General features: G+C 39.0%; 1 protein-coding gene and 1 long non-coding RNA gene across 2 annotated transcripts; one reads left to right on the forward strand and one right to left on the reverse strand.

The window, feature by feature from the left end:
• Window positions 1–1,293: 1,293 nt before the first annotated feature.
• On the forward strand, window positions 1,294–2,383 carry LOC105354590. The gene is made up of 2 exons (XR_909179.3): window positions 1,294–1,806; window positions 1,975–2,383. It is a non-coding gene; the product is annotated as an uncharacterized LOC105354590 (long non-coding RNA).
• Window positions 2,384–7,604: 5,221 nt separating this feature from the next.
• On the reverse strand, window positions 7,605–16,023 carry LOC101159590 (platelet endothelial cell adhesion molecule). The gene is made up of 15 exons (XM_004071739.4): window positions 15,890–16,023; window positions 15,785–15,808; window positions 14,038–14,331; window positions 12,569–12,865; window positions 12,223–12,483; window positions 11,833–12,114; window positions 11,414–11,713; window positions 11,073–11,348; window positions 10,695–10,827; window positions 10,528–10,595; window positions 10,392–10,445; window positions 10,136–10,225; window positions 10,000–10,056; window positions 9,453–9,475; window positions 7,605–8,399 (listed from the first exon to the last, which is right to left on the reverse strand). Exons 1-15 carry the CDS (start codon window positions 15,939–15,941, stop codon window positions 8,229–8,231), a joined length of 2,382 nt encoding a protein of 793 aa, XP_004071787.1. The 5' UTR covers window positions 15,942–16,023; the 3' UTR covers window positions 7,605–8,228.
• Window positions 16,024–16,957: the final 934 nt, after the last annotated feature.

Raw genomic sequence — 16,957 nt, forward strand, 5'->3', positions numbered from 1 at the left:
ACAATGTTTCTTCGCTATATATTGCAGTTCACCATGCAGTTTCCCTGTTTCGCAGATTTATGAAGTGCAATTTTGGATGCCTTTTTTTGTGTTTTCTGTGTTCTGGTTGTCTGTTTACCTCGTCAATCAATCTCATCCATGTCACAAAATGAGTTCAGCTTGATACATTTACTGTATTTTCTGCACAATAATGCACATTTAAAAACCTTGATAAAATAAATGACAGTGTGCCTTACAATCCATTGCACTATATTAATTCTGGTTGTGCTTACTGATGTCGAAGCAATTTTGAGAGGTCCACAGGGCTCTGTCAATATGTCAGTCTGTTTTATAACCAACTGCAAACAAAGTTGGGTGTTATTGTAAATATGCTAACATGGCTAAAATGTACGTGTTACGTAAACGAGCTAGAAAATTACAGGTATTGTGGATATGTGGCTAACCTGAACTGTGTCACAACAAAGATTACAATTATTTTAAACGCAGTTAATAAAGTCTGACTGAGGTACGGACTTATCTCTCACTATATTGTCTCTGCATGTGCACCTTAAAGTTCAGTGTGCCTTATCTATAAAATTAGTTTCGTTGATAGTGCCCCTTACAATCTAGTGCACCCTAAAGTGTGGAAAATATGGTTCACAAATCTTGATCGCCGGCAGATCTATGTTTTCATTCTATAATAATGAAACTACTTTTCTGCAAAGATTTGAACTTTGAGAGTTTGAACAAGAGAGAAAAGTGTATAAATGTGTAGTCAAGAATTTTACAGCCCTAAAATATCTATAATTTTACATTGCGGATTTCATCTATCTCAGGTTATTTGTGGGACATGTACCCCACAAAAAAACAAAAACAAGGAATCACTTAACTTAGGAACACAAACAGTTGTGGCTTCTCAGGGATTCCCATGAGGAGTTTTGGCAGTACTTGTCCCAGTTTTTCTCGTGGTAGTGGTGACCTCACCAGATGAAACAGACACTTGTTAACACATATGTTCCCTACATGCCTATGTGTGGAGGTGCCACATTATAGCTTCAGGCTATACATAGTGTCAGTCCACTCAGTCCCTATGGACTTATCCTACAGAAATTTTACAAATTACCAGTTGGTCATGGATCTTCATGGTAATATAGATAATTGATTAATATTGTGGTATTAGTGGTTTAACCTCTTTAAAAGGTCATCCGCTTTTTTACTGATCTGTCTTAGTTATTGAATTATAAGGGAATTACATCTAGCTGCTTTTTTGTGATTAAACAGTGTCACCCCACCCTCTACTTATTTTAACTCACTTATCTTTGCAGTCTAGTTTAATAAGTTATTTCAGATAATAGCACAGAGTCATATGTGAACACTTTGTGAATCTACTCAGGTTATAATTACACCAGAGCGTTCTGGCTAAAGGCCTTCATCTAGGTTTCGAATGAGGAGGGCAAAACAACCACCAATCAAACACGGCCCCGTACATACCAGCGAGACGACATCAGGTGATAGATCAGTTTCACGCCGTCCTTATTTAAAGTGTTGTTTGTTGTGTGCTTTATGGTGCCTCTTAGAAAGGCCACACTCCAAAATGTGCTAGCCTAATAATAAATCTACTGGATGCATGCATGCACGCTGGAGGTCTGACCCCGTCACACTTATGGCTTCTGTGGGATTGTCAGTGAAGGGGATATTGCACCAGCAAAGCCATGGCAGAAAAGGCAAAAATCAGATTGAGTGGGACTCTTAAAAACTAATTTAGAGATGCGTTTTCTGTGGAATGTTGCACATTTGGACTGGTAGTCTGACAAACAGTTTAAAAAGGTCAGTGTGATACAATCAAATGTGTGAGAGATTCTGCTTGAACTATTATGAGCTTCAGGTATTGTTTTGGATATGAAGAAATTCAAAGGTCGTGCATGCTGTTTAAAATTTGTTCAACAGAGCATATTTCTGTAAAGCTACACTCCTTTATTTTTCTTTAATCCTAAGCAACCGCGCTGTCTGGATTCCTGAGTGACAGCCTGAACACTGCTGTAATTCCCAAGATTCAACTCACAAACACACCTGGATCGCTGAAAGTTAAGAGCTGTGGGGATTAGTCTGCATTCGGATCTTGACACGCCTGGTGGGAGACACTCGCGCAGCCTGGAGGGTCTGGTTACAGCACGAGCCTGGGCCACAAAAGCAGGTCTGGAATCTAAATCAGGAGGCAGTAATCCTTTGCCATTGAGTGAAACGGAGGGACACTGGGATGCATGCTGTTGCAGGCAGTTGCATCTTGGGAAATTCAAAGCAAGAAGCCTTCACTTTAATCCTGGACAGGCTATTAGTTTTTGATTTAGATAAAATCAAAATTCTACATCTGAGTTGAAAGAAATAAAACATGGATTCTGTGAAATTGTCAGTAAGTCTATTTCTCCTAAAACTTTGTTTGATTACCTTGTTTGATGTTGTGTTTGTGCCCCCATCAAAAATGTTTTTTTTTTGTTTTTTTTGTGAAACACTTTGACAAAATAAATAATTAAATAAAACAGGTACAGAAATAATTGCCATTCTGATTATTTCTTTAGACTTGGTTTTCACTTCACAGAACTTCTCATGGTTTTAGTTTTGCGATTAACTAAAACATGTTTTAAAAATTGAAATGACATTGAAAAACAAAACTAAGACTATTTTTCAGAGGAATTTATTATGCTGCAAGTTGAAAAGGAATTTAATTGGAAAAATACATTTGGTAAAACTAAGTAAGTTCAAATGGTTCATTAGAGGTGTTTTCCAGAGTCAGTAGCACACACGGTTTAAGACAGCGGATGGTGAATTGAGCCATTTGCTCTTGAAAATGAGCCCAACTGTCATCTGGTTCAGCACACATGCTGTGACCTTCATGGTTCCCATTCCTGTGGCCTCTTAAGTTCCTGAGGCCCTCCAGTCATGAACTTTTGGTTTCCATAGGAATTGATCAATATTTGTTGCATTAGCACATCTTTGATTTTCATTACTTGCCATAGCTTATATAACACTTGTATTAAAATACTCCTGATTTATCATCTCTATAGTAGTTGTGTTTTTAAACCTGACATCCGTATTCATAAAAGTATACTATTGAATGAAAAAAGTAAATACTACATGGACTTTGAACTACTTATGCATATTTTTCCAATGATTGTTGAAGTAATTACAGACAAATCCTACTACAATTAAAAAAATGCAAAGCACGTGACCAAGAACATGGAAATACTAGAATATTTTAGGTATTGTGGGTCAGTGTTAGACTCACAGAAATGTGAGAAGTTTCTAAAAAGTTGTGTAACGAGTGTCATGTCCAATTATTTAAATAGATTCCCTTGAGAGTTGGCCAAATTAGTGTCTTGAAATGTGACAATAACCCATTTAATTAAAGATAAATAAAAATTGATGTTTGAAAAAGCTGGACCACATATTTATAATAATCACTCAGACACATTAAATCTAAATACATTTATATCTTGAGCACGTATGATATGATTCAGCTTGGCCTGGCATTTATTCAAAATGCTATTTTGTTAACAGAAGCAGCTTTTATAAATGTGTTTTGTCTCTGTTTACTCAAACTAATTGATTTGCCTCGTTCAATTTTTATGTTTACTGTTTTTCATGTTTAAAAGTTAATGAATGATATCAATAGAGAAGTGACGATTCATGGAGTGGAATAATGTCTGCCTCCTCGGGGTGTAAATCTGTCTTTTGTTCCTACAGAAAAATAGCAACTTTCCATCCTGTGGGTGAAGTATTTAATCTCAACCGACTGTGCATATCTGCACATAAACACTTTGCATTCTTGTATTTTCCAGTGACCCCTGTCACCCAAAATTAAAAGGTTTCCAGTACAGCTGTGAATAAACTGTCCCATGTGAGAGTTCAGGCTCTTGAGGCACAAAGCTGCAGCTGTCCAGCACAAAGCGAGAGCAATAGATGCGAGTGGGCACTGAGGGAGGATAGGATTACTTTAGCTCAAGCCCACTTTCGCAGAAAAGAGGTTGTATGTTCAAAGGTGTGCATAGATATGTTTTAATCCTTGTGCTTTCTTATGGGGTCCAGATGACCCCACCCTTACATTGACGTAGTTAACAAAGGTGGATAAAGGTGAAGAGGATTTCGTGTTATCCATGGACACCTGTGAAGATCACAAGTCATTTAAGGAAAAAGGTTCAGCGCACCGTCTACTGGGTCTAGATGACCCCACCTCCAATGTTAAAGTGCCTTGGATGGCACAAGGGTTAATGCATGATTGCACAATGCAGGGGGGGATTACAATTTGGTACTGGCCAAAAAAAAAAAAAAAATTAGGGAAGCACATCATGTGTCCTCCTGCTCCAACCAGGTTATGATGAATTAATTTCCTGGATTCACTAAAGCTTAAACAATTAAAGATTGAGGACATCAAACAGGTGGGTTTGGTGTAACCTCTACTGCATGAATGAAGGACAATGGAGTATCACTTTCAACTGAGTAACCTGGACTGTATTTAGCCTGCAGCATTTGCTCAGCGAATAATGATAAATGAACCAAGCCAGTTTACCACATTTAGATCATGTAACAGCTTCAAAATGGACAAATGCTTCTTGACTCTGTCCTTCAAGGCTGCAAAATGTGTCAAGTTCACGTTATATAAGCATATTATGTCATACACGTCACATGGACTTCCACCCCCGGACCAAGATTCATGCATCATCTCAGGAACATAACTATTGTGAACTTATCATGAAACACACTCTTTTTTGATAACTTGTTGTCATAAAAAAATCTTTTTAAATACTTTTGAAATGAAAAAAAAAAAGTTAAGTGGTTTGGCTCTTCTGTTTGACTCGAAAAAGAATTTGTCATTAAAACTGCATAATTTTCCATGGGAGACATTTTAAATCATAGTTTCTATTATTAATGGGGTTATTCTCCCTTCACTGTATATATATAAAGAGAGAGAGAGAATTAAGCTTAAAATGTTATTTCTGAGTTTTTTTTTAACTAAAATCATTGTGAATCAGGAGTAAATGATTGGAAAAAGAGCGTATTTGTTTGGTAGAAAATACAAGCCATAAACTCCAGATTGAAGAACTTATAAATGACTAGATGCATGTTCATCTTTGTTTTCAAAAGTGTACGGGTGGATACCTCCAATATTGCTCGGAGGTATCCAGATGACTAGGTTGAGGTTGTGAGGGGCTGTAAACGAGCAGGAAGAGGTGTAAACAGGAAACTCTCAGTTATGGGTGATAGGAAGGGGGAGCGGGGTTGCTCTGTTGGTGCAGAGGAACCCTGCCCACAACTGAGAGGCAAATTTCTACTGAACTTCTGCCGCTCTGCAGAAACTATGTCGTAGAAAACAGCACAGTTTGAACATTTTTTTGGGGCTATAAAGGGCATAATCATAATTAAAAGAACACTGGGAATGATTTTAAAATTGATCAAAGGATGATTAGAATGAGACTTTAAATGTGAACAGATTGCAGATCATCGCAGCTAAAACCACCACTGCTTAAATTAAGCATTCATGTGTCAAAAATAAAATTGTCCTGAACATTCTCAAACAGAAGGAACAGATACGCTATTCTGGTTATCGAGACATAAAGAGAATCATTTATCCAGGCTAAAGCAGAGAGATCAGCCAATCATAGATGACAAATTAAAAGAGGTGGGACATACTGTGAGACAGGTGCAAACTCTTAAATCACTTAAATGTGATTTAATAGCACAGTTGTGCATGATGTAATTCCTGTCTTGATTATAGAAACAGTAATGCTGCAATAAAGTTTTAAAATCAAAAGCTCAACATTTTATTACTTCCAAGTCTGAGAAGTTAGACATTTTGGGGGGTTTTGGGTGTCAAGCAAGAGGTTGTGCACAGCAGAAATCCAGGAAGATCGAGTCTTGATGAGGACCTCCTCGCTTCACCTGACTTCATAAGGCCAAGTCAAAGGCAAAACATTCCCAGATTGCATTTCACAGGGGTCAATATGCTAATTATAGTACAGCAGCCAATGGCACATTGAGGAGCTGTGTTCCATTTCCAAGAGAAGCTGGGTCCAGTTTCATGGCTGAGACACAAACAAGGTGCATGTAGAGGTAAAATAAGACCCACCAGACAGGTATTCACTCTCCGGTTGCCACTTGTGACCCATGTCAGGGCCTGTCTTCTTTTTTGCCACCCTTGAAGGGTCTTTGTCATATGATGGCTTCACCTGGTGGGGGGCAATGCCATGTAGAGTCCCCACGTATGCCCTCGTCATAACTGGAGGGGCAGTGGTAAATCCATCATCTCCAGCTGACACCACAAAAGGACTACCACCATTCCTTGGGCATAGTGTACAGTAACTGGAATGATCCACAGGAATGCACTGACCTGTCTCCCTAGCAGCTCCAAACACAGCCTTACTGCAAGCACTCAGGCCTGCTAAAACCAGTCCAAGCATCTCTGCTCCAATTATGCACCAATGGTGTGCTCCTCTTGATATTGGAAAGCACACATTCCTGATATTTATGTAACCCAGTATCAGTTCTGTAGCAGAGATTATGCTGTGCCCTGCTGTCAAAACCACCCCTCTGATTATATAGTGCCATTAATAAACCATGAGCCGACCGAAGCGTGGTTCTCTCCTCGGTGCAAGAGTGGGCTTTTATTTTTGCACCCTGGGGTGGAAGCCTTACCTATTCAGAGATGCATCTGTGCAGATGCCAAGGAGCATAAGTTTCATTTTGTGGAAGAGCCCTTCGGGGAGTACGGTAAAGGAATGGTGCAAACCCTAGAAGTACTTTACCACACCCTGTTGGCACAGAGGCACACAGTTTAGCGCAGCTGTCGTGGTTAGCAAGCCTCAGTGTTGATGAAAGCCTAACTAACAATATAGAATTCAAAGACAAACAATCTGCATAAATAAAGCTCTATTCATAATCAGTAAGCCAAAAAAGGAACTTAGGAACATCTTTTTGAATTCATATTGACTTTCTTTGGAAACGTCATTATCTTTAATTATATGAAATTAATTGAAAAAAATGCACAGAAATGCATAATCTGAGGTGTTTTTCTTGCTTTTACTATTTATGTATCTGTTTGCCAATAGAAATATGCCAATGATGCCAAGCTGAAGTAAAACAAAATAGAAAAATAAATTTAGTGTGTGAAGGTAGATCACTGAAACTGATTTAAAGCACAACTTCATTTTTTTTCGTAAGCCTCTTTATGAATGAGTTCCTTGGATTTGGAAGAAACAAACTCAACAGAATAACTGATTTATTTTGGAGGGATAAAATCATCAACAGGAGTCTTAATTCATATTTGAGCTTTTTTACGAACTAGTTTGACACAATAATATGCATATGTGCGTTACAAGAAAAAGACATGACAAACGGGAACAAGGATGGTCAAATCTGGGGCACGGAGACCTTAAATAAGCCTGCGTTATGTCATTTAATTAAATCTTACCTAATGGAAAATGATACTGATATTTTCTGACGAGGTGCCTACAGCACCAGATCATCTCACATTAGAGGAGATCACAGCCAGACAGCAGCAAGTTTCCAATAGAGATTCCTTAAGAACCCTCTAGTGGTTTTAAATAAAACTGCAAATTAACGATCCAGAGTAGTATCAAAAAGAAGTACTTAAAACTTTATTCTGTTCAAGTCTGTGTCAGAACACTTCGTCTGTTAAACAATTAACATATACAAAGTATTTATAAAGCTATAGTTACTCACGTTATGAACAGATGCAGGACTATTCTGAGCATGTGCCTATCACAAAATATTTCTGTTGCTGTAAATCAAACAATTGAAAGTTATTTTTAAAAGTACACATCTTTTTAAATAGGGAGACTTGAATCTATAAACGAATAGTGACGACAATAACAATAAAAAAACTTGACATTCTTTTGCAAAACTTAATATTTTTAGTCTTAGTTACAAATGCACACTTTTTGCACATGTCAAACTGTATTGCATAGGTGAATATATTGGAACAATGTCAAAAAATATTTTGTTTTGCAACAAAAATTGTTAGCATTCCTTTCACTTCTGTCTTGGGAGCATAATAATCAAATAAACATTTTTACAAATTCCTTTTATTTTGAAACAACACTAGTAAAAAGACAGAGTTGGTTTTCCAAAAAAAAAGGTATGAAAAAATAACCACACATATGCACTTGGATAATTTTTAGCACAAATGAGATAATTACTTCATAGACATTATAAATAACCATATTCCTGTTTGCAGCTCAACACTCTGGTGCTGCATCACATTTTCCTTCTTCCTGCTCAGCCGTGGCATCGCTAACACAGGTGTTGACATCTGTTTTCTCGTCAGCGTTTGTACTTGGGTCCCCATGGTTACAGTTATCACTGCTGGGATCGTTGTCGTGGTTCAGCTGTGCATATTCCAGTGACACCTGAGAAAAAAACAGGCTCTTGTAAAGCTAACACTTGTTGCGGCTAATACTATGATCCTACAAATCTTATGCTAGCATCAAACACCACAAATCAGAAGACAGCATCCCAATTTTTCAAACTGTGTTGTTATGGTAGATGTCAGCATGTCTGAGTAAAGACATTTCAGACGAACAAGCATTGTTGGGTGTCGTTTTTCCGCACTGTAGGGCGCATCTGATTAAAAGATGTGCAGTCACTAAACGGTCTATTTCCAAACTTATGACATGTATGAGGCGCACAAACTATAAGGCGCATTAGGTGAAATAAAAGAGTCAGAGATAAGTCAGTACGTCAAAGTTTTTTAAATGCATTCATATAATTCTAACTCTTGTTTGTGAGACACTACACATTAGTGTTGGTAGCGTATTTGCAATACCTGTAAATCTACGTTCACACTGCTCACTTTCAATGAAAGGATGTAAAGTTCATGAGAGGTCTATTTCCAAACATATGTCATATAAACTCTAATTCACACGTCGCTAAACAAGATTCTACAACTGTTTCAAGCTCTACAAAATCTGCGACCATTGAATGTGTGTTGCAAGTAAAACCAGGTTGACATTAACCTATCAGAGACTTGGATTTGGTTGGCGTTTTATGGATGACGCCTCCTTTTATTCACTGAAGTGCCAATGAAAAATTGATCATGGAGGTGCTTTAGCGTGTTCTTGAACGTGCATCACATGCCCTACGTGAACCTAGTATAAATCCCAACCTTGTTTGAAAAAAAAAACCAGAGTAATATCACTAAAACAAACCTTTCTGTGACTACGTTAACTCCCAACCCAAAGTAAAACTTAAATAAAACGTCAGAAACCGCTACAGGTTAGCCGTGTTAGTGTTTTTACAATAACTCCCAACCTTGTTTGCAACTCTTAGAAAATGGACACTTTGACAGAGCACAGTGTAAATCTCGAAATCGCTTCAATATTTTAAGTGTGCCTTATAGTTCGGAAAATACAAAAGAAAAAGTCCCAGCATGCACAGAGTATGAATAATGCTACAATACTTACACCATCGTTTATGTCTGGGACACCTGCAAAAACAAAAGTACACAGCTAGCTCAGGAAACAAGGAGTTTAGGGAATAAAGGATGGCTTGTGCGTCTAAGAGCTCCAACAAACTGTTTACCCTCCGAAGGAAACGGGAGCCAAATATGACGCACACGTTCTCACTTATGTGTAAGGGCCGATACCAAAAGTTTTAAAATGCACAAAAGGCAGGTCAATGGGTGGCATTGCAGTCAGCCGAGCCTGTGACTAAACAATAGACAGCAGTTCTCCCTGGAGTGTCAAACAATCAAACAGTTGCTGGCTGAGTTGGACCGGATGGAAAGGCCGTTTGTTAGAACAGGAAGTTCTCTTTGACGAAAGCAGGAAGTGGACACCTGGAGACTGGACCTTCTGTTATAATGAGACATTCTTTGTCTAACAATGAAGATGTTTACAGTCTGAGCTGCTGCCCTTTGCTACCTTCTTTTTTTCTATTTTAAAGCCAGACCTGGTTTTATTTTACTGCACAACTTACAGAAATGTTCAGAGATCTGGATGTTAGACATACCTTGCTGGGAGTTTCGTACTTCGCTGTACACAGTGTCTGTGCCCTGTTTCACAGGAGCTAACATGGAAAAAATATTTCATAATTTTAAAGCTGCTATACTTAGGTCAAACAATTGAATTATGAAGAAAAAGTTCACCTCTGCTGGGATCTGCATCTTTGGTCTGCACCTCAGTGTACTGAGGTTCAGGATTTTCCTGTGTGACTGTACTGACATGATCATCAGACTCTGGAGCACAGGTAAAACCAGAAACACCATGTTACATTTTATCTTTACAGCATTTTTAGTTTTTACAACACGATGAATGTTTTAGTTAAAGACTCAAAAATCATCAGCTAACAGCTTTCCTTTTAGCTTACTTTTAATAAGAAAAGGAAGGGGGGGGGATACCCACCAGATCCTGACATGTGTTCACTCCAAATGCTTTTACCCATCATACCTGGGGTGACTGCACAGACATGACAAAATCAGAAACAGAGCATCAGGTCATAACAGATTTCTTTTTGTTTCATTTTGAGGAGCAGATTTACCATTGGCAGCCTCGTTGACTTCTGCTAAGGTGAGGCTCAGCCGCTCTACCTTGGTGCTGGCAGATTTCCTGAGATTAAACACAATCAATAATAAAATTGTCGCTAACTTAAAATGCTTTACCTTTAAAATTTAGAAGTTTAAGGAGAATTTTGGAATTCTTACTTACACAGACAGCCTGCCTGTACTTCTTCTCCTACATTGAATCAGTCGTACTTTAAAGGATATAACAAGGACCAAGGGCAGTATGATCAAGATACAGAAGAGTGCTATGAGACCTTTCTTCCAGCCAGCCATTTTCACTGCAAAACACATTTGATTTAGACAAATTGACTTGCGGAAAAATGCTTCCAAGGTCAAAAGATGCAGAGATGCTAGCCAAGAGGTCTAGAGACAAAAGAGGTTTGTAGATGCAGTGAATGAAGATATGAAGGTTGTTGGTGTTAGAGGAAAGGATGCAGAAGACAGAGTTAGATGGAGGAAGCTGATTCGCTGTGGCGACCCCTGAAGTGAAAAAAAACGAAAGGAGACGAAGATGAAAACAGACCTCCAATCATTACGATGTTGCTCTTTTTGTTGTCTTTGGCTGGGTTGGTGCTCATGCAGTAGTATCTCCCACCGTGCTCTCCGTTGACATTGTTTATTCTGAAAGATCCTTCAGTTTTGTTGGTGGACAGGGAAGCCAGAGGACCCCCTTTCTCAGTGTGAAACCAGGTGAAGCTAATAGGAGAAGTGCCTCGCTGAACAGAGCAGTTGAGGATCACACTGTGACCCTCAGAGACTTCACTGGAGTCAACTTTCAACTCTGGATTTGACACAGGCTCTGCAGAAAAGACGCACAGTTTAGCAATTCAAAAACCAATGTGTTATTGTTCTTGCATAATTTACCTATGATGTTAGTGGACTTCAGCATTAGTTGTCCGGATCCTATCATGGGAACCTTGTTCTTATGGTTTCTTGCGTGGCAAAGGAATTTGCTCAAGTCAAGGCTCTTAAAGATGGCTGGACAGTTGAAGATGGCCATGTCTCCTGGTTTGCTCACAACCTTGCTTTCGTTCAGCTTGGCAGGGCCATACAGGGTGTATGAGATGGGTAGAGTGCCACTGTTACTCTGACAGAGCAACTGGAATGGCTTTCCTAGCAACAGCGTGCCCCCTACTATACTCAGAACAGGCTTTGAAACAGGAACTAAGTAAAAAAAATAAAATAAGAGAGTGACAGAAACATGATACTAGTGTTGGATGAGCCTAAAAGTTCTTTTGAAGAAAGAATAATTTAAAGACATCATGTTCTCAATAAAGGCTTACCTTTGGCTTTAACAACAAGTGCTTGGCTCTCCTTAATGAAACTGTTGCCCAGGGAGGACGCGTTAGCTTTACACGTGTAGTTGCCGTTCATGTTCGGGTGTGCCATGCTAATGTAGGAATTAGAAGTGATGATTTTAGTGTTATCTCTATAGAAGGAATATGTCAGGATGTTGTTGTCAATCTTCTGAGGAACATAAATGGTGACTTTGCAGGTCAGTTTGAAACGATCTCCTTCAAACAGGTCGACTGGCTCTAAAATCAGCTTTGGCTTTGAGAATAACTCTGTTGGAGGTAGAAAACAAAATGCATTGCATACGGTCATTGGTTTTTCAACAAAATGGATTAGACAAGAGTGTTTTTTTTTTTTATATCATAACGACAAAGTCTTGCCTTTGACTTTGATTGTTTTGTAGTTCTCTTTTTGGACATTTCCCCACTCTGCTTTGCAGACATACTCCCCAGAATCTCTTTCTTGAGCAGTAAACATGTGGCTGAGTGCTTTGCCTGGAACTTTCTTTAGAATTCTCTTGTCTTTCGTAAGGAAAACTTCCACATCCGGACCGTCCACCACTCTACAGATCACTTCCACCACATCCCCCTCAAAGACGGAATCAGAAGGATACACGATCACGACTGGGGTTATGTTGAGTACTGTAAGACACAATTCAGAATGCAAAGTCACACTTCATATCAAGCGGTTTAATCGTGTCGATGTTCTATCAGACAATAGGATCACCTTTGACTGTCACGTGGGTCTCGTTGCTGCTGTTGGAGCGCTTGTTTCCAGATAGCAGGCTGATCTCATAATCGCAAGACAGATAGCAGTCTCCAATGTGCCTTAGCTTTATGAGGGTTTTTGTAGAATTCCCATTGGTTTGCAGCTGCTTTATCGTCTGAGGCTCCCCGGTTCTAAATTTCAAGTAAAACCGGAATATGAAGAGTCCTTTTTCTCCTGGAGCACTGCAGCTGGCCTCAAACTCCTCATTCTCAAAGGGCTTTGAATTATTTAGAAAAAGACTCGGGGTCTGCAGGCCTGAGGACAAGGAAACACAGATGAGCGGGAGAAGCTCCAATGCTTTTTTGGAACGTAAACATAAAAAAATCAGATTATCTGGAAAAAGTAAAATATTTTGTCTGTCAATTTTAAAGTGAATTTTTAAATTGTCCAAATGAATCAAACTTGGATTGAAAATGTTGAACTTTCTTTCTTGTTAACTTGATGATAAAGGCTTCCGGGTACTGAAAAACCAAAATTCAGAATTTTCAGAAAAGAAGAGGACTTTCGATTTATGGTCCAAAGTCAACAAATTAAAGTAAATAGTGTGTTTTATTTAGAAAGGCACCTTCATGGCTCAGTTGGGTAAGTGCTGAACAGGTACATGGGAAATCAGGATTTGATTCCCAGGGGGCATGATGAGCTTCATCCAGTGTGGGTCCTTGGGCAAGACCCATCGCGCTACTGCCTAACTAGCCACAATGGAGCCTAAGTCGGGGTCCCCCTGTACCGGTCCCTGGCCCGGATGAAATACAGGGTTGTGTCAGGAAGGGCATTCGGTGTAAAAAGCTCTGCCAAACCACCTGTGCAAATCAGTGAAAGCTGATTCGCTGAGGTGACCCCTGAAGGGATATGCCAAAAGGTGAATAACGTTGTGTTTTATTAAGACATTAAGGAATCCAAGTCTGCAGGAAGACTAAAGGGGCAAATAATTCATGCTGCTTCAATGGTGGCACCACTGTTTTTTGATTGGCCAGTTAACTCATCCTAATTGATCCTGAAGAAAAAATCTATAGACTGTGGTCAGAAAAAAATTGATGAACTCCATAGCAATGTAAATAACCTGAAAGTAGCTTTTAAAGCAACATTAATGTAATCCATTTCACATGTGCAGTGCCACAAACTTTACTGATCCAGGAATTCATGCAAGAGGAGGCCCAACCCAATGTAAAGGGCACAGAGATAAAAAACAAAAAACAGCTTTTAGAAGCCTGTTGTGGCGTTCTCATTTTAAGACACCAAAAAGCTAGAAATATTTCAATCTAAAACATAAAAAATGAATTTCCCTTCACTGACCAAAACTAATTAATATTTTCATGATTTTTCATTTTTTGAAATGCACCAGTACTTGGCTTTTTCTTATTGTTAAATACACAATAAGCCGTCAAATGTAACCATTTTCAATACGCAATTCAAAAGCAAAAAAGTACCTGTGACATCCAGCCTCTCACTGAAGCTGGCTTTGCTCTTGTCCTTCACTGTAACTCGACATTCATAGCTCCCAGAGTCTGCAGCCCTGGCTGGGTTAAGCTCATACAGGACAGTACTGTTTGTGGTGTTGAAGGAGTAAATAGGAACTTCATCCTTCAAAATCTGGAATTGGTTCTCCAGGTCAGGGATGTTGCTGTGGCTCACGCTGACGTGGCAGCCAATCAGGACTGGCGTTCCGCGCTCAACTGCGTTTTTAGGCTGGATTGTGAGGCCAATGCTGTCAATGATGTATGCTGTGGTTCCAAAAGAAACAACACACATATGTTTGGAGGTTAATATCATAAAGCAGAGGAACACCCTGAGGAAGTGGCATAGTCCTGACCTAATCCTGCAAACATGCTACTACAAATAAAGATGGATCGTCTGCGATCGCTTTTGCTTTTCTTCCATAACAAGTTTAGTGCAATTTTTTGTGTTTGAAAAACAGCTGTATTAGGCTTAATTATTTATGACAAAATGAAGTGTGGCCATTCTGCAAGGCAAGCAGGAGCTAATAAAGAACGGAACTGTGTCCAACCCTCCATTTCTTTCAATTCAGGGTCAACAGTGACAAAGCAGTTCAGCAGGAAATAATCACTCTATCCACTTCCTGAAATCTGGTTTTATCTAAAGCCTCAAAAAAAGGAGAAGACCACTTAAACTCTTAAGACCCATTTGATAATCTCTTTTTATTTCTTTTTGACAGGGCCCAAGTTAAGCAGAATGAACCACTGTGGTAGTACAACTTAAAATTTGATGTCCACTCCTGGTCTTCAGAGGTGAAAACTGCTGTAAACTACGACAAGCTCCAACTTATAATTTATGATTTGACTTGTAAGATAAACCTTTTCTGATTGCAGGCTTACTTTAAATGCTGCTACCTTAGTTTAGCATTTAAATAAGCAAAAAGAGGAAGGCTCAAATACACTTTTTACCTATGTAAGTGCTGCTAAACCTGGAAAAACATGCTAGACGCGTTAGATTGAGGACTTCCTTGTACAGCTGTGACTGTTCTTTACTACCCCCCCCCCCCCCCCCCCCCCCCCCCCCAGGGGACAGGGCAAACCCAGGGGGCAACTTTTCATTTGTCTGAATGGTTCAATCCAGTAAAAACTAAAAATAAGCAAATAGAAAACAAGCTTTTGTTAAATATTGTGACACCGAAATGATAAGTCCCACTTTTGCCTCTGTTCTAAGATGACAATAATTAGAAAGAAGCACTTATACAAAGTTAATGTTGTATATTTAGAATACTGCTCATTTCCATCCATTTCCCTAACTTGCTATAATCCCTTTCAGGATTGCAGGGTTTGCCAGAGTCTGTCCTGGCTGCTGTTTTTGGGAAAAGACGGGGTACATAATCACTCCCACACACCCACACCCTCGGGACACTTTGGTGTACGGTAACCAATTAGCCAATGAAGGGCACTCTCGGACTTTGGGAGGAAGTCGGAGTCCCCAGAGAAAACATGCAATCGGCATACAGAATGGATCCAGCGGGGATTCAGACCAGGGCCTTCTGTGAGGCGAGGGCGCTAACCACGCCACCATGCAGCCCTGCCCATTTCCTCAAAATTAAAAAATTAAAAACGGCACTATTCATTACATGAAAAAATGTTTTTTTGACTTAAAGAAGAATGAAGCGGCAAACTACTGAAGAATATTAAATACAACTGTTTACAACATTACATAAAAGAATGTACTTACAAGACTCTTCTCCTGCACTTTGCCCTGTGTTAACAAAAAGAGAAAATATTGAACAAATGAAAACATATCCATGATCCCTATGGAAGCACAGTAATGAGTCCTTACAGAAGATTAGGAGAATGCTCAGAAACTGCAAGCCTGGGGGTTTGGAGCCCATCCTGAGTCAAGGTGATTCACTGATGTTAGGAAGCTGAAGAAACAGAGGGCAAGAAGGGCAGTCAGGAAGACGGGGAAGGACCTTACTAAGGAAGAGGTGGAGAATGCAGAGGACCAACATTATTTCAGAAGAAGGGGGGAAGGGGTGGTTTCTTATCACTCTTGTACTGACTGCTTGGACCAGGAAGTGGCTTTTACTTCCTCAAGACTCATGCAAAGCCGCACAGTTTTCAATATAGAGAAAAGGTAAAAAGTGTTCAGCAGTAAAGTTGCGACTCTCTGTCCTCCAACTAACAGCATTTTTGGATAATTTTTTCCAGCGAGATTAATACAAACACTTAAAGTGAAAAAATATTTTAAATAAGGTATAAGATTGTCAGCTATGGATTATTGAGAGTCCAGTGAACCTATCTGCAGCTCTGAGAATATCATACACGAAGAGGCAAAAAATTGAAAAGTCACAATGGACTCGAAAAAAAGACATCTCAGTCCAAAGAGTTTCATATCCCTGAGCGTTTCTTAGATTCTTAAAAAGGTGAAAAAAAGAAAAAGAAAATAGTCCTTATGGTTTATTATCTTCAGGCTTTCAGTTACTTGCATTTAACCAACAGTTGTGACATAGACTTACTTTGGAAAGTTATAAAAAAAAATCAGTTATATCAATAAAACCATAAATTACAACTCTTAAATGCAGAAAAAAGATGAACAACATGAATTATCTGCATTTAAAAAAGATGAGGAAGCTAAGAAACCTCTGAATTCAGGGAATTATTGCATCAGGTTTTTTTGACCATTATCTTGTTTTCAGGCTTCTTGTTCTGCCATTCAAATACTGTATTGATCATTTCAGCAAGAATTGCAAAATAAAGTTCTAGTTTTTTGCACATGCAACCTTTAATGGAGTACGTGTCTGGGGCATCTGTAATAAAAATGTGACAGGAAACTCAGAAATATTTATAAATACAAGCTGACCAAGATCAGAAAAAAGAACATTAAACTTGCAAAAGTGTGGTGTTA

Source organism: Oryzias latipes, chromosome 8 (assembly GCF_002234675.1).
Source record: "Oryzias latipes chromosome 8, ASM223467v1".
NCBI lineage: Eukaryota > Metazoa > Chordata > Actinopteri > Beloniformes > Adrianichthyidae > Oryzias > Oryzias latipes.